At 46.7% G+C, this 16,193-nt stretch overlaps 2 protein-coding genes across 25 annotated transcripts in view; one reads left to right on the top strand and one right to left on the bottom strand.

The window, feature by feature from the left end:
* The window catches only part of PPIP5K1 (diphosphoinositol pentakisphosphate kinase 1), a 43,910-nt gene extending 36,296 nt beyond the window's left edge, over nt 1-7,614 (bottom strand). For 5 of the 21 annotated variants that reach the window (XM_045059433.1, XM_045059440.1, XM_045059436.1 and 2 more), the window contains exons 1-10: nt 6,260-7,206; nt 3,575-3,670; nt 3,126-3,300; nt 2,469-2,664; nt 1,935-2,025; nt 1,623-1,708; nt 1,139-1,293; nt 926-1,027; nt 306-467; nt 72-193 (exon numbers count right to left, since the gene is read on the bottom strand). In XM_045059433.1, coding sequence (XP_044915368.1) covers nt 72-193; nt 306-467; nt 926-1,027; nt 1,139-1,293; nt 1,623-1,708; nt 1,935-2,025; nt 2,469-2,664; nt 3,126-3,272 — 1,061 coding nt within the window. In that variant the 5' untranslated portion in view covers nt 3,273-3,300; nt 3,575-3,670; nt 6,260-7,206. Of the gene's footprint in view, nt 1-71; nt 194-305; nt 509-925; nt 1,031-1,138; nt 1,294-1,622; nt 1,709-1,934; nt 2,026-2,468; nt 2,665-3,125; nt 3,301-3,574; nt 3,671-5,786; nt 6,194-6,259; nt 7,212-7,244; nt 7,419-7,523 lie in introns of those variants that run through there. The other 16 variants (XM_045059435.1, XM_045059437.1, XM_045059441.1 and 13 more) reach the window with 9 other exon arrangements.
* Nucleotides 7,615-9,994: 2,380 nt separating this feature from the next.
* On the top strand, nt 9,995-16,081 carry CKMT1B (creatine kinase, mitochondrial 1B). 4 transcript variants are annotated; one of them, XM_023255438.2, is made up of 10 exons: nt 9,995-10,127; nt 10,999-11,283; nt 11,947-12,145; nt 12,349-12,444; nt 12,849-13,070; nt 13,206-13,291; nt 13,411-13,534; nt 15,172-15,306; nt 15,499-15,624; nt 15,837-16,081. In XM_023255438.2, exons 2-10 carry the CDS (start codon nt 11,135-11,137, stop codon nt 15,951-15,953), a joined length of 1,254 nt encoding a protein of 417 aa, XP_023111206.1. In that variant the 5' UTR covers nt 9,995-10,127; nt 10,999-11,134; the 3' UTR covers nt 15,954-16,081. The 4 variants fall into 4 exon arrangements, with proteins under 4 accessions (XP_023111206.1, XP_044915362.1, XP_011281331.1 ...); XM_045059427.1 differs by having other exon boundaries at nt 9,997-10,220; nt 11,098-11,283; XM_011283029.4 differs by having other exon boundaries at nt 10,000-10,220.
* Nucleotides 16,082-16,193: the final 112 nt, after the last annotated feature.

Here is a 16,193-nt window from a genome sequence, read left to right as displayed (position 1 = left end):
AATAAAGCAAAAAGCTTTCTAACTCTCTTCTCTAAGCCCATTCTCCCCAGTCCAGACCACTGTGTCCTTACCCCAGGATCTTGGCACAGTCATCATAGTATTTCATCGAATTCTTGACAAAACTGAAGCCATTGACATCACACACAAAGGAGTGACCATTGGCACGAAGAAGGTCAAAACCACAAACCGTTTGCTGCAGTGGAAAGAAGCAAGATGAAAACAAGAGAGCCACTCTTTCTTCCAGACCCCTGCTCCTGTCCCTTTCCCTCACTCCACAGCACCATCCCCCAAGGGACTTTCACTACCTTAAAAGCTACACAGACTTTCCTGGCCACCAGCTTTTCCATGGCAGTCAGCATGACTGGATATCGAATCTCTTTCCCTTCACTGTCTCGTTCGACCTTCCCATCGAGAGCTGGAGATTTTCTGGCTTCAGCATGGGCATAATCTGGCCCCACTGTATATACCTGCAGGTACATAGCATCACTGAGTATGCCCACCGCTCATCCTGCATATGAGAAGACAACATGAGCACTAGGTCTGTAAACTAGTTTCGGAAACAAAACAAAACAAAACAAAAAAACCCTGAGTATTAAGAACAAGGAGACTGACATTTTCCTTACTGGGCCCCACCAAAGTATCCTTATGAAGGTTTCTCCTTGGGACCCCAACACCATTTATTACCTAGTCCTCATTAAGAAATAACTTACAATATTATACCATTTTCCATGTTACCCTTGCCCTTGCTCTGATAGTAACAATGTAAATGTCTACTTCTCTCATTCATTATTTTCACCTGAATGTAAAAGCAAATCACATTCACTTTATTTTCTGTGACTTTCTCCATACACTTCCACTTGCTTCCCAAGCACCCCATCCCAACCCAGACATTTATCACTTCTTAAATCCCTGTATCCACCATAACCTTGACATCTGTGCCATCTGTTGGCATAAACTCCTCATAGATGTATGATCCTGTCTTTCGGACGCTGCTCTCAGGAGAGTAAACACTGCTTCGGCTGCCAATCTTCAGGAGGAAAAAGAAGAAAAAAATGTTGCCTTCACGTTGTCCCCAAATTCTCCAGCTCTTGTCCTTCCACCTATCTGACTTCTCCAAATGCTCAAATGTCTCCCATACCTTTCGGAAGAGGCGCTGACTTCCTCCTCCGGCTGAACTGGGGTAGTAGATGTAAACATTATGGTCCTCTGCACTCACTGGCTTCTCCACAAAGGGCTTGGGGAAGACAGCTCCATTTACCTCTACCTGGTCTTCACCTTCTATCAGGTTGCACTCTGAAGTAAAAGTACGTGGTCATTCCCAGGGTCGAGGATTGTAGAATACTTCCAACTCCCATTTCTCTGAGTTTTAATCTTCATAACCCTCAAATCTCTATGACCATATCTTAGTAATAGATATGGTAATATATGCTATATAAATATGATAATATATACATAAGAGGTCTAAGTCTCTGTTTAAGGACCCATGGTTCTGACTCTACCCATTGCCCAATAACCAAAGCCTCACTTGGATAAGTAATACATGGAGATGTCCAGAAGATGGACAGCTGGGCTATGTTACAGAAAGCAAGGTGGGGCAGGACTGGACAAAGCGAGGTACTCACCCTCAGGCCGGGCAGGGTCACGATTGAGCACAGCATATCGAGGCAGATCAATACCTTCCTCCTGCAGGATCCGGTACACCTCCCTCCTGTCACCCCCAAATAAATTAGCTGGGGGAGGTGGGGAATGGTGAACAAGGGAAGAGGCTAGGGATTTCATTTGCTCAGGAATTGGGAGACACTAGGGTATAGAACTCGGGAAGGTATGATACAAAAATTAGGCATGTTTGTTTGACTCTGCCCCTCCCAGAGTGGGCTCTCTAAATAGGCATGATCTCAGGACTGCCCACCCCACCAATCAACAGAAAGCTATACCTATCCTGGATGTAATACTGCATAGCCAGGTCATTGATAAGAAAGGGGTTTCGAAGCTTGGAGTAAGCAACAGCTTTGTCCAGAGGAAATCCTGGGATAGAAAAAGGAAATAGATCAAAAAAAGAAAGTGAAAGAGACAGAGTGAGAAAACAGCAAGAGAAATAGAGGTATTAAAGTTAAAGTTGCCACTAAGCTCCTCTACCCATCCAACCCGTAACATCCTTCTGCCCAACTTCCCAAGTCCGTAATATCCATCAGGAAAAAGTTAAAAAGATGTTATTTCTAGGGTCCTTCTAGAGACACACAACTCTGTCAGAGACCCTAACAGCTTTAGAACTGTCCGGAGGTTCAAATATGGGCTTTAAACTACCGCCAGCAACTCTTCCACAATACAGGGAAAGGAAACCCCTTTGCACTGTTCGCCAGTGTGTCAGGAAGAGCTGATGACCACTGTACTATTCGACAGTAAGAACCTCATTTCCCAGGCCAGCATTCCCAACACCATCCCTCCCACTTTCCTTCACAGACTCCAACCTTTGGAGTGGAAAGAGATGAGGCAGTGGCAAGATGGCCAGTTTTCCACAGGTTCGTTGAGGATCACGTCTTCTCCCAGGATGATAACAGTTAGGTAGTCAAATCTGCAAAGTCGCTCTAGGATTTGGGTCATTGGCTTGGACTTGGATTTCTTGGTCATGGCACAGATGCCAACAATGATCTGAGGTTCAGGAGGCTATAGAGAGGAAGTACTGTCAGGAACTTAGGAACTTCCCACCTAGACCATCCCTATTTAGGGAACACTGTCTCATTTCCTTAGGGCATAGAGTTTCTTGCCAGGCTTTGGAACTATGGGGCAAATGCTGTCTCCCAACTTAGGTCTAGATTGGAGTGCCTGTAGGGATTCCTACTGCCTAAAGAATAGGAGGCTTTCCACAGTAGGAAATGTGTGCTCAGGTAGGAGAGCTAGAGAACCAATAACCAGGACACAACAGGAGGAAGGCATAAAGGCAAGGGATTCAAAGATAGGTAATCTAACTAATCTCTACTGCCTCTCCTCTTAATCAAGATAGGGCCTGTTTATGACAGGGAGTCTACGCATTTGGAAAGGGCAGAGAAATATCTCCAGCCAATGGAATCTCAACTCTCTCTGACAGGGGTCCCAGCACCAAGTTATGTCATTTTCCTTAGTCTTACCACTTCATCCTCCTCATCCTCAAGGAGCTCGCTGTCACTCTCTTCTGTCCTCATGCCTATTCCACGGGTGCCCAGCCCCTCATCTCCAGCTCCAAGGAAGAAGTGGGCCGTGGCACTCTCGCCCTCACTGGCCGGCAACGACCACATCCCCGCCGGAGCACCCACTCATCCCGCTCTGCAATGGAGGGCATCCCATTAGCTCAGAATCCAAACCCGCATGGCAATGGGTGGGGATGGGGCATAGGGAATGATAAAATAAGAGGGAACCACAAGGAGACTAGGGGGAACAGGAAACAAAGCTATCGTAAAAAGGAACAACAGGAAAGGAGGCACGTGGGCTATGACTTGACATGACTAAAGATCCATAAGAGAAAAGGTCTTCCTTTTCCTCCCTGCTCACTCCACCCCAACCATGAGACTGGTAAGAGGATCAGTAGGTTAACCCTTACAGTGCTGGCATGTCCCTGATTCTGCCAGCAGGAAACACCATTAACTCCAGCAGCAAGTGGAAAAGGCAGTTCCTCATGGAAGGCTGCTGTTGATTCCTACCAGAAGAGAAAGTTAGAGAGACATTTCCAACTTTGGGTTCATTCCTAAACATTCCTATCCCTTCACCACCTCCCCACAGTAGTGTTGAACTCAGGGATTTAATTCAAGGGCAGAGGAAATGAGAGAGCACAGCTGCCTTTGACCTTAACCCTCATCTTCATTCCTACCAAGGATTAACTCAAAAAGAATTTATTGAGGGCACTCTATGTTCTAAGCATTATATCAAAACATTAAAATCCTCTGTGTTCCCTGTTTCTCTTCCATGTGCTCCACTTTAAAAGACAGATGCCCAAGTCTAGAAAATCTGTCAAGGAAAGAGGTTTAGTGCTAACTGGGAGGTTGAGGATACAGGCATCCATACAACAGCCTCCAACCCATTCTCAAAATAAAGTTTCAGTTTTCTCTCTACCATCTCCTGGTACTACAGACCCAAGTCGGGTCTAGGCCAAGGTGTCAGTAGGAAAAAATTCTGCCTAGAGCCATTATTAGTGAAAATATCTTTTTTTTAAATGTTTATTTATGTTTGAGAATGAGAGAGACAGAGCATGAGTGGGGGAGGGGCAGGGAGAAAGGGAGACAACCGAAGCAGGTTCCAGGCTCTGAGCTGTCAGCACAGAGCCCAACTCAGGGCTCAAACTCACAAACTGCAAGATCACTGACATGAGCCGAAGTCGGGTGCTCAACCAACCAAGCCACCCAGGCACCCTCATCAGTGAGAATATCTTAAGACTTACACTTGGATTAGAATAATCCGGCAGTTCCATTTCTACATATACACATGTACAATAGTGGTTCTTAACCAATTGTGATTCTGTTGGCCAGGGGACATTTGGTAGGAAGCACTTTTGGTCGTCACAACTGGGAAGGTGCTATTGGTGTCTAATGAGTAGAGGCCAAGGATGCTGCTTAATAGTTTCAAATGCATAGGATGTTCCCCCGCAATGAAGAATTATCCAGTCCAAAATATCAGTAGTGCCGAGGATGAGAATCTCTGCTGTAAAGAAACTCTCCCACATAACGTGCAAATATGTTCATAAACTCACTGTTGGTAATGGGAAAAACTGAAAACTCAGAGGTCACAAGTAGAATGGATAAATACAGGGTAGAATATACAAATGACAGACTAACAGCAGTTTTAAAAAATGAATCAGGGGCAACTGCGTGAGTCGGTCAGTTAAGCGTCTGAGTCTTGGATGTGGCTCAGGTCATGATCTCACAGTTCATGAGTTTAAGCCCTACGTCGGGCTCTGTGCTGACAGCATGGAGCCTGCTTGGGGTTCTCTCTCCTTCTCTCTGCCCCTCCCCATCTCGTGCTCACTCTTTCAAAAAAAGAAAAGATGTCTGTAATAATATGGACAGCTTCCAAATACAAACTGCAGAAATACACGCATTGCAGTACAATTCAGTTTGCATAAATAAAAAATATTACATGTATTTATGACTGTATGCATAATTAGTAGAGGTCTAAAAATATGGACTGAAAAGAAAAGCATCAAATTCATAATACTGGTTACCTCTGAGGACAGGGTAAAATGGAACTGAGAAGGATTTGAGTGGAACTTTACAACCTTATCTGTAATGTTTATTTCAATTTTTTAAAAATCTGAAACAGGGGCGCCTGGGTGGCTCCGTCGGTTAAGCGTCTGACTTGGGCTCAGGTCATGATCTTGTGGTTCATGAGTTCGAGCCCCGCGTCGGGCTCTGTGCTGACAGCTCAGAGCCTGGAACCTGCTTCGGATTCTGTGTCTCCCTCTCTATCTGCCCCTCCTCCACTCACACTCTGTCTCTCAAAAATAAATAAACATAAAAAAAAAAATTAAAAAAAAAATCTGAAACAAATACACAAAAGGTCAACACTTGTTAATACCAAATTGTGAGGATACATATACTATTTGTTTCCAAAAATAAAATTGAGTCACCCAGCAGCAATTTTTCACATTCTCCAAAAGTTCTCAGAAATACTAATGACTCTAATGAACACCACATTCTAAGTAAATGGATCATCTTAACAGACTTATAAAATAGTCCTCAACAATTACATTTTGTATTTTATTTTAAACCCTTACCATTCCCAGTGGGATTTGCAGCTTTGATTAGAAAATTATTGCTAACCTTTGTATAGACCTTGACCTCCCCAGTCTTTACCATCTGCTTGTCTCCACAGGCCGGTCACAACATTCTCCTTAAGACTTAACATTTCCAGTTGTGTACTGCAGGTCTTATACATATGCTTTATCTCTGAACCCCTTTTTAGTGACCTGACCCAAGCAGGCAGAATTTTGTTGCACCCTTTATCCTTTATCTGAAGCAGGGGCTTTCCCTCATGTCTAAGATTCCTAACCCTTCACCCTTTTTTTCCACTAAGTCCTTCCTGATTTTCTACTGAATGTATGTAGTCATTTTTCCTGAAAATCTTTTACAACTCTGTAACAGGGGATGGTAACAGAATGGGGAAGAAGAGTCTGTTCACAGATCCTTTAAGGGGCTAAAGAGATACATAAAGGCCTAAATTTATAGTTAACAAAGCAAAAATAGAAGCCTGACAAAAACAGCTATGAAATAAGACAGGATTTATTTAAATGTACCTTTGAGAGAAGCTGGGATTTAATATGGTATTCCAAGAGCCATTCCCCTGTTTTCCAGGCCCTTCTTCCCATCCCCCTTTCCTTCAATACTTTGTTGCAAAAGAAAACTTCACAGTCTACACTAGGCTAAAGCAATCTCACTCCCAAGGCCGAATCAATGCAAATGACGGAAAAAAGGGAGGATGGGAGGAGGGGAGAAGATAAGTAGGTGAGAAGAGAGGGTGGGGCAGAAGGGAGGGTAAACTGTGTAACTTCTTGGTCCCTTAGAATTTAGGGCTGTTTGCAGTAGTCCTCTAATTTCCTTAAACACCATGCACTTAATGGAGGGCACCATTACTGGTGAAGGGGACACATCAATACAGAGTCCAGGCAGGAATATTTTCAACACAGTAAAACTCCTCAGGCAACCAACACTAGCTCCTTCTCACCTTCCACAGTGGACCCCTAAATTCTTTCTGAATGCAGCGTTTAATCCTTCACACAGACCCTTATTCTGACACGGATGAACTGGGCTGAAGCCCTTGTTCTACCAACTCACTCATACTCCCTTCTTTCCCTAATTTGCAACAATGACTCTCCATGGACCCTCCCCCAACCACTCAAGACACTGCTGCCCCCTCCCCCATCACTGATCAACGAATCCAATTAATAATCCAAGTAATCCTCTCACTCAGTGATTCTCCAACATTAAACTGCCCTCCAAACCCGCAAATGAGTCACCACACTTGGTAACAATTTATATGGAACACTCAATGATCTCCCACAAAGACTGCCTTAGATCAATTCCGTCCTCACATTAGCTCTCTCCAGGGTACCCTCCTCTCTGTAACAACGCCTGCCTGCAGCTGATCCTCTCCAGAGTCGACTCCATTCCACCCCTCCTCACACAGACCTCCCCACCCTGACCCTCTCTCGGGCTGACTCCGCTCCTCACGCAGGACTCCCTCTTCCGCAAATCCTCACACCCCTCTGTTCTCTTGCTGACCCCCTCCGGTGTGTCTCCGGTGTGTCTCCTCACACAGCTCCCGGTCACGAATACTGCCCTCCGATGCGACTCCACCAGCCTTCGCCCTCCCCCGCCTACTCCGCCTTACTCTCCCTACGCAGACATTGAGGCCTCATCGAGGGCCTCCTCCCGAAGCCGCCCCCAGCCAGTACTAACCATGGCCCTCAGCACCTAGCAAGCCCACTCTATTCAGCCCACCCCCTCAGATACCGCCCCCAGCCCCCAGCCACTCCCCCACCGCCCCCGGCCCTCGCTCACCCGCCTCCCTGCGCTCGCGCAGCCGAACCTGCCGGCAGCGACACCTGACAGCAGCCCAATCAAAGCGCGGCTTCCCTGCGGTGTCACCAATCAGCGGAAGGCGCGCACCGGCAACAAAGTCAGGCTGCGTTGGCCCGCACTTCTGCGTGGAGGAGGGTGGCCCCTAGTGGCTGTGGGGAGGGAATGCAACCTGATGCTCGCCTTCCTCTGATTTCTGTGTCGCCACAGCCCAGAGGCTTGGTCTAGACAGAGACTTTCCACTGAGACGAAGAGCAGAGAGGAAGCAAGATGCAGAAAAGAGGCACAATTTGTGCCATTGCACGTCCTGAGACAAACCAGGTTTTCTGTTTGATTTTTATTTTTTTATTTTTAAAATTTTCTTAATGTTTATTTTTGTGAGAGATAGAGACAGAGTGCGAGCGGGGGAGGGGGGGGGCAGAGAGAGAGAGAGGTAGACACGGAATGTGAAGCAGGCTCCAGGCTTTGAGCTGTCGGCACAGAGCCCAACGCAAGGCTTGAACCCAGGAACAGGGGAGATCATGACCTGAGCCAAAGTCGGATGCTTAACACCCTGAGCCACTCAGGCGCCCCTCTGTTTGATTTTTAAAACATAAGAGGTATGATATACTTAGAGAACCAATAAATGTTGGTTGAAATGTTAACAGATGTAGAGGAGTGATAGGTAGACTGGAGACAAAAAGAGACAGAGAGAAACAAATCAGAAAGTTAAGGGAAAGAACAAAGACTTTTTTATGGAGAAGACAAGAAAATGGATGTACATGGAACACTGGGCAATATGATTCCCATATCCACACTGGTTTGTTCTTTACCCCTCCAGCCTTGGAACCAGACAAACCTGGATTTGAGTCCTGGTCTTACCTTTCATAGCTGTGCAGCTTTGGGCAAGTCACTGAACTTCCCTCAGCCTCCATTCCCTCATCTGTAAGAGAGTGTTTTAAAAATCTAATCATATGGTACTGGTTATATGAAAGCATTTTGTATATGTTTCCATTTTTATTATTATCTTTTCATCCTTACTTAGGTTTCCCTAGTCAAGACAATCCCAATTGCCCTGTTTCTTCTCTGCAACCTTAAGGAGCTTACCATTTTTTTCAGTCAGGTGCCTCATTATACTAACCCTGAATGAGATAGGGATGATTCTAAGGGTTGTCCCTAAGGGAAATAGATACTTCCCTAGTTCGTGCTCAGGCTCATGTCCTCTCCACCACTCCAGCCCTTCAAACAAGTTATTAAAACATCATCTAGGTAATTAACTTATCTTCACGCCCCCCAGAAAAATGTAGACTCAGTCCCTGGTCAACCATTGGAACAATCCAATTAAATGAAATAACACATACAAGAGTTTCTTATAATTATAAAGTGCTTTATAAATGTTAGTCTTGGTTATTATTATCATTAAATAAATAAAATACATATACATATCAATTACTTCCTGTATGCCATAGGATAATTTTATAAAATGAGCATTAATACATTATGTGGCTGTCAGTGACTCACAGGGAACAAGAAAAGTACACAAATACACATCTTTTCTCCGAGGAGCTATTACTCAAATTTGGACAACTAGTCTCCAAACTTGAGTGATTTCTCAGGCTGTCTTATTTTTCCTTCTCTAATTCTCTCTTCTTGTTCCCTACCTCTTTAATCTTAGTAACCACCCTCTCAATCAAATAACAACTCTCCTTCGTTGGAAGATTATCTCCCTTCTTTATCTGGGTAAATATACACCATTGCAAGTAATTATATTTGCTTATTCATAACTACTCCTTAACCTAGACAATGAGCCCCCACAACACAGGTAACATTTTCCATCTCTCCAAAAGTGACTCTAAGTACAGAATTCTATCAATTCTCTGATCATTGCTCTCTTGCCAGAAGAAGGAATTAAGTGATGGACACAGAAGAGAGGTGGATAGCTTCTAAGGATACAAATGAAGAAGGGAGGAAAAGGAACACAAAGGAAGCCTGAGAGTAATGAAGGGAACGAGAGTATAGGAGTAGAATGGTATCTCATCAGTGGGGCCGGAGGACAATATGAAGGGAATTTCTCTTTCTCAGATAAGATTTCCAAGTATCTTACTATCACCAAGATGGCTCAGAGAAGGGACTAACACCACCATGTGTACCCAAGCTTAAATGACTTTCCATATGAAGCCCCTGCATCTCTATTTTGGCTCTAGCATTCATTCTCTTTACTGCCAGGACAAAGGTCAAGTCACACCTAAGTCACACTTTGAGCTGTGGGAACACACCCTCTCAAATCTGAATACATATCTTGGGAGGATAAAGGACAGAAGACCAGTAGGAATGTACAGATTCCCTGGCCTTGAACACCACTCCCCTTTACACTCTGGAATAAACAGCATTAGGGAGCCAAGAGAGGAAACACTTGTGGTGGTTGGAAACCTGTGCCTGCCTGTTCTGTTCCTACCCACCGTCATCTTACCACACCCTTTACCTCACCTTACACTCCCCTCCAGCCCAGGAACTGGAAACTACAAAGAGGGGAGAGAAGGGAGAGGAGGAAGAGGAAACTAACAATTCCCTGCCCAGTCCCAGGTCTACACCCAGTACAACCAACAGGTGGGCAAGCTTGCAGAGAATACTCAGAGGGAGTCCTGTGAGCAGAAAAGAGTCCTGAACCTGGATAAAACACGAGGAAGTAAAAGATCAAAGGTGAAGTAGAAAATGGGGAGGAGGGTGGAGGTGAAAAAAGTTGGGGATCATGAGAAGCGGGGGCAGGACATAGCAGGGCTATGTGGGAGCGGATCGGGAGCAGGGAACACAGCATAAATGGGATAAGAGTTAATGTTCCCCTGGTTGGTCTCAGGGAGTCCTTCCACAACCTTGTAAGAATAGCACAGGTGTGGCCGGAGGGCACCTTGGTCCTCTTCCTGGTTCTAAAGCAAAGGTGACCTTGAGCCACCGGGTGTCTTTTCCAGTGTATGCCTCTGTGTGATTTCTCCATTTCTTTCTCTGTTATCTGTATTTATGCCACGGTTTCTCCCGCTGCCGCCTCCCCTGGGAATATGGAGAGGTTGCTGGGGAAGGCCGAAAACTAGAGAGGTTGGGCAATGTCACCCTTTCACACCCACACAGAGTGACGAATCGGGTTTCCGATTAAACCGAGAGGCTTGGGGGAAGGGTATTAGGCTTTGCGGGTCCTGCCCGTCGGGTGCTGTCCTCTACGTGGTGCTGAAATCTGGGCGACCTCAACCCAGGTGGGCCGGCATCCCCGGCCAAAGGTTGCGAAGCTCGGGTCCCCTAATCTACCTGGCGGTGCTTCCCACCTCTGCCCCCGCATACCTAGCGCGGTGGCAGGCGGAAAGGCGGGGCCTGCGTGAGCCCCACCCCTGGAGACTGCGGCTGGGACCTCCCTCCTCCGCCAGCCAGCCGCTACCTCATTGCGCCTCTCCTGCAGTCTGGTTGCTACCGTCTTCCTCTCCTGCTCCAGCTTCCAATCCGGCCCCCATTTCGGCTCCAGCCTCGCACCCAGTTCCAGTCCTCAGTCCTTCTGGTTGCATCCTCCCTCCCTGTTCCTGCCCTGCTCCAGCTCCCACCCCGGGATTCCACAGCCGGACCCTCAAGCCATGGCTGGTCCCTTCTCTCGTCTGCTGTCCGCCCGCCCGGGGCTCAGGCTCCTGGCTTTGGCTGGAGCTGGGTCACTAGCCGCTGGGTTTCTGCTCCGCCCGGAACCTATAAGGGCCGCCAGTGAACGACGGAGGCTGTATCCCCCGAGGTATCAGTGTCTGAGGCACGGGGGGGGGGGGGGGGGGGGGGGTGGAGGTGGTGACGGGAACGAAGATGGGGATGGAGATGAGGACCCGGGCAAAAGAGAAGGGTTATAATCACGAAGGCTCTGGAGTGGAGTGCTGTACAATCCGGAGACCACAGTGGGTTGGGAATGGAAGTCAAAACCATAAGGCTAACGCATTTCTGGAGACCTGTAACCCGCAGTCCCCGCCCCCAAGACCCGCTCTGGCCCTGTGAGTTCTGGCTGCACCCACTCTGCCCAAAGCCCTAATTGAGAAACCAGGAACTATCCTTTTCGCTCTCCTCCATCTGGTTTCCTGCTGTCCCCCCCCCCCCACCACCACCCATTTCCTGAATTCCCCTCCTTAGTCTTCCCCTCCCCCATCCCTAATGTTGTGCTAATGGTAGGAAATAACTGAGCAAATCTGGGGAAATTGTGCCCGCCAGCCAGAGGAAACTAGACCTGTTGGGAAAGAATAGACCCTGAAAGTCCCTAAAGAGATTACTAAGTAAGGTTTAGCCTCCCCCTAATCTCCCCTCCTCCCAAGGAGCAAAGGCAGACATGGCTAACTGGATAGCTCCCAGCTGACTGCACTGGGTCTAGGCCCCCTGTGCTCTCCTCCATGGTTACTGGGTACCCCCTCCCTAGCGCTGAGTACCCAGACCTCCGAAAGCACAACAACTGCATGGCCAGTCACCTGACCCCAGCAGTCTATGCCCGGCTCTGCGACAAGACCACACCCACTGGTTGGACGCTAGATCAGTGTATCCAGACTGGCGTGGACAACCCCGGCCACCCCTTCATCAAGACTGTGGGCATGGTAGCTGGAGATGAGGAGACCTATGAGGTAGGGGGCCCCCAGAGTTTCCCTGGTGACCCAACTCATCTTCCCAGTAATCCCAGCTCCTTCCCCCTAAAGACCCTTCACTTTCCCTTAAGGCTGGACCTTCCATACTCATGTTTTCTGACCCAGTGAAATCAATCCACAACTAAGGCCTGGAAAGGGATTCTCTCTCCTTAACCACCCTCTCCCTCTTAATTCCCCATCAGGTATTTGCTGAGCTGTTTGATCCTGTGATACAAGAGCGACACAATGGATATGACCCTCGAACAATGAAACATACCACTGATCTGGATGCCAGCAAGGTAGGACAGATATTCTGCTTCTGATTTGCATTGCCTTATATATAGCATTCTGTTTCTCCAATCCTTTCACCTTAATTATTCCTGACTCAGAGTCATTATACTGCTGAGCTTTTAGTTTTGGTTTCTTTGGTTAGATTCTTTGGGGGAAGAATTGTATCTTAAGGAGCTGCAGATATGGAAGGGAGAGGAGAGGAGAGGGTGGGTGAGAATGACTCTACCCCAAAGTGGGCAGTTTGAGGGAGGATTCATAATGCCCTCTTCTGTTGGAGTGCTTGCCCAATGAACTTCTCCTTCCAATGCATGTAGTGAGGACCCCTACAGTCTTTAAGGTCTCTCCTTCCCCAAGGCTCTCTGTTCCCACCCCTGTGTTTCTGTGAGTTATATTAATTTCTCTTATTCCCTAGATCCGTTCTGGCTACTTTGATGAGAGGTATGTATTGTCCTCAAGAGTCAGAACTGGCCGAAGTATCCGGGGACTCAGCCTTCCTCCAGCCTGTACTCGGGCAGAGCGACGAGAGGTGGAACGTGTTGTAGTGGATGCACTGAGTGGCCTGAAGGGTGACCTCGCTGGACGTTACTATCGGCTCAGTGAGATGACAGAGGCTGAACAGCAGCAGCTTATTGATGTGAGGGGCCTTGAGAGGAAGCTGGGTTGAGGAAGCAAATGGAAAGAAGAGTCAGAGGGGAGGGTGGGTCAGATGAGATAGAGGCCCAGGAGCTACTGTGAAGATTCTTAACTCAAGTCCTTTTACTCCCCTCAGGACCACTTCCTATTTGATAAGCCCGTGTCCCCACTGCTGACTGCGGCAGGAATGGCTCGAGACTGGCCAGATGCTCGTGGAATCTGGTATGAGGCTTACCTTACCTCTTTTTCCCCCATGATCTGTAAATATCTTTTATTCCTATATCTCTCCCAGTTCTCGCCCTGTCTCTTGATCCCTGTCTTTCCGTCTTTACTGCTCTCAGGCACAACAATGAGAAGAGCTTCTTGATCTGGGTGAATGAAGAGGATCATACACGGGTCATCTCCATGGAGAAGGGTGGCAACATGAAGAAAGTGTTTGAAAGATTCTGTCGAGGCCTCAAAGAGGTTGGAGAAGAATGTATAAGGGAACTAGGTGGGAGGACATAAGGAAAAGCCAAGGACTAGACCGTATAATTTATCAATCAACCCATGATACTTTTGATAGCAAAAGGGATCACCATCAGTCAGTCCGGGACAATATATCAGGACTGTCCAGAGAAAACCAGGATATATGGTCACCTAAGAATAGAAAGAATGTCCTGAATCTAAGGTAGTAAATAAAGTAGTTATCGGATAAGACAAAGATGGAATAATTGAGCTGGTGTGTCAATGCCTGAGGTGTGTGGAGTGTGCAGATAAGGAAAAGTTTGAGCCTGGATCAACGTAGGAAGTGAAAGATTGGTGTGTTCATGATTCCAGTGTAACCATCCAGTTCTGAACCAAGGTATTCTGTCATTCTCACTGAAGTATCATGTCTAGGTTTTAAGCTGAGAGCAGGAGGGAGACTAGGGGAAATGGAAGATGGAATGGCTTAAGTCCCAGAATGTGTGGCTGTACTGAATCCTCAATCATATATGGATTAGGACTCCATATTCTATTCTAGATTAGAAGTCCCCATAAACCCAGTTTTTATTGTATGTTCTCATATATACAGTTGTATTTTGGACCTGGAAAGACAGACAGCTTCTCTTTTTTTAGATTCTAGCTGGGAAGTTTTTATTGTTTTTGGCTAATAACAGATAACATATTCTGATGGTAAGTGGGTAGGGAAGTACTTTTCAAATGATATGCCTCAGGTTTCTCATCTGTAAAATTGGGATAATACGGCTTCCTACATTTTAGGTTGTTGGGGATTAAATGAGATAATGTATGTAAAATACCTGGTGCGTAATAAATGTTCAATAAGTGTTAGCTCCTATTATTTTTCTAGATGGAAAGGTTTCCCCTTGTTCAGCATGTAAGATGACCCCCTATGCCGTGTTTTTTTTTTTTTTCCTCTGAACTATAAACAGGGTTCTCTTTACTCATATGAGGTAGTCTTCGCATCCATCCTCTGGCACATCCCCTGTCTCTTGAACTCTAATAGTCATTTCCATCATTAGGAAGCTCTAGTGAAACAAAACACTCTCCCCACACTCCCTTCCCCACCCCCTCACGTATACACATAACTATGAGTCCGGCTCTTCTGGACTGTTTTCACCTTTCTCTCTGCCTTCTCACATGTGCTCTTTCCACAGCTAACAGAAGGCTTTCTTGCCTCTTCCTGTTGCAAAGCCTACACCCTCATTTTATGTGTGAAAGAACCCTTCCAAACTCTAGGCTCATTAGCAAAGCAAAGATAATCCATGCATGCTGAGCTCATTGAATAATCATTCCTTTCTCAGTTCAGTTTACCACCTCCACTCATTTCCCTAGATCATCCTTAGTGCCTTATTCTCTCAAGTGTCTCTTCTTCCACACACAAGATATTTTTCTGTAATCTCACCATTATGGGCTTGCAACATCAAAATTACCTTGTACACATGATAATAACAAACCATTCCCCACCCAACCCCCCCCCCCCCCCACATACAAACAGCAGTGTCATTCTTTCACAGTCCAAATTCCTCATTCTAGACATATTTCTAGAGTTCTTGTAGGTCTGGCTAAGTGAGGACTCAAATATCCCTGACTTTTCACTAACAGAGCCTTTGTGGACTCAGGTGGAACGGCTGATCCAGGAGCGTGGCTGGGAGTTCATGTGGAATGAGCGTTTGGGATACATCTTGACCTGTCCGTCTAACCTGGGCACTGGACTTCGGGCAGGAGTACATATCAAACTGCCCCTGCTGAGCAAAGTAAATGAGTTGTGGGGTTAGAGAGGGGTATGAATAAGGAAGGTGGTCATGTGTGGATGGGAGGGTATGGGCATTTTGGAAAGGAGTCAGACACATTGTGGGTAGAGTATCAGGGGAAAGGGACCAGTCTCAAATAGGACCAGTCTCTGCCCCTAATGGCCCGGCCCCCAATCCCTATCTTCTCTCCTCTAGGATAGCCGCTTCCCAAAGATCCTGGAGAACTTAAGACTCCAAAAGCGTGGCACAGGTGGAGTGGACACAGCTGCCACAGGCAGCGTCTTTGACATCTCTAATTTGGACCGACTGGGCAAGTCAGAGGTGAGATCCTTAGGGATTACAGTGAGGAGAGGTATAGGTCTGTGGGGGTGGAGATATGACAGTGAGTGGGCCCCAGGAATGTAATAGAATCTGAAATGAAATTCAGGTTGAGTGGGGAGACAATTGGAAATGAGTTCCTAGAGAAGGTAAATCAGTGTTCAAGAAGGAAACTCAAGGGTGGGAAGCAGAGATCAAGGATTAGTGTCCTTCAGGTGGAGCTGGTGCAGCTGGTCATCGATGGAGTAAACTATTTGATTGATTGTGAACGGCGTCTGGAGAGAGGCCAGGATATCCGCATCCCTCCACCTCTCATCCACAATAAGCATTAATTCCCCATCCTCAGGAGATGACTCAAGATCCCCAGGACTTCTGCCCATTCTAATGTGGCCCATTCTACTTGCCCTGGATGCCCCTCCAACTCCCTTCTGTCCTAGTAAAGACTCCTTGCTATGCTCTAGCTGTCTGTGTTATTTCTAATGGTTGGGATGAGGAGGGACTAGCTTTCAGGAAAGGAAAAGAAGCAGTGGGGTTATTTATGATGGAAAGAAGACTCCAGATATGGCATGCCA

The sequence above is a fragment of the Felis catus genome, chromosome B3, assembly GCF_018350175.1.
Source record: "Felis catus isolate Fca126 chromosome B3, F.catus_Fca126_mat1.0, whole genome shotgun sequence".
In the NCBI taxonomy this organism is placed as follows: domain Eukaryota; kingdom Metazoa; phylum Chordata; class Mammalia; order Carnivora; family Felidae; genus Felis; species Felis catus.
The sequence above is the reverse complement of the archived record's forward strand: the minus strand, read 5'-3'. Positions and strand labels throughout refer to the sequence as shown.

What these genes read in the sequence shown, in the direction of transcription:
- CKMT1B (XM_023255438.2), top strand. Translation starts at nt 11,135, where the DNA reads ATGGCTGGTCCCTTCTCTCGTCTGCTGTCCGCCCGCCCGGGGCTCAGG. An exon ending in CGGAGGCTGTATCCCCCGAG is followed by an intron (nt 11,284 to 11,946) that starts GTATCAGTGTCT and finishes CCCCCTCCCTAG; the next exon opens with CGCTGAGTACCCAGACCTCC. An exon ending in CTGATCTGGATGCCAGCAAG is followed by an intron (nt 12,445 to 12,848) that starts GTAGGACAGATA and finishes CTTATTCCCTAG; the next exon opens with ATCCGTTCTGGCTACTTTGA.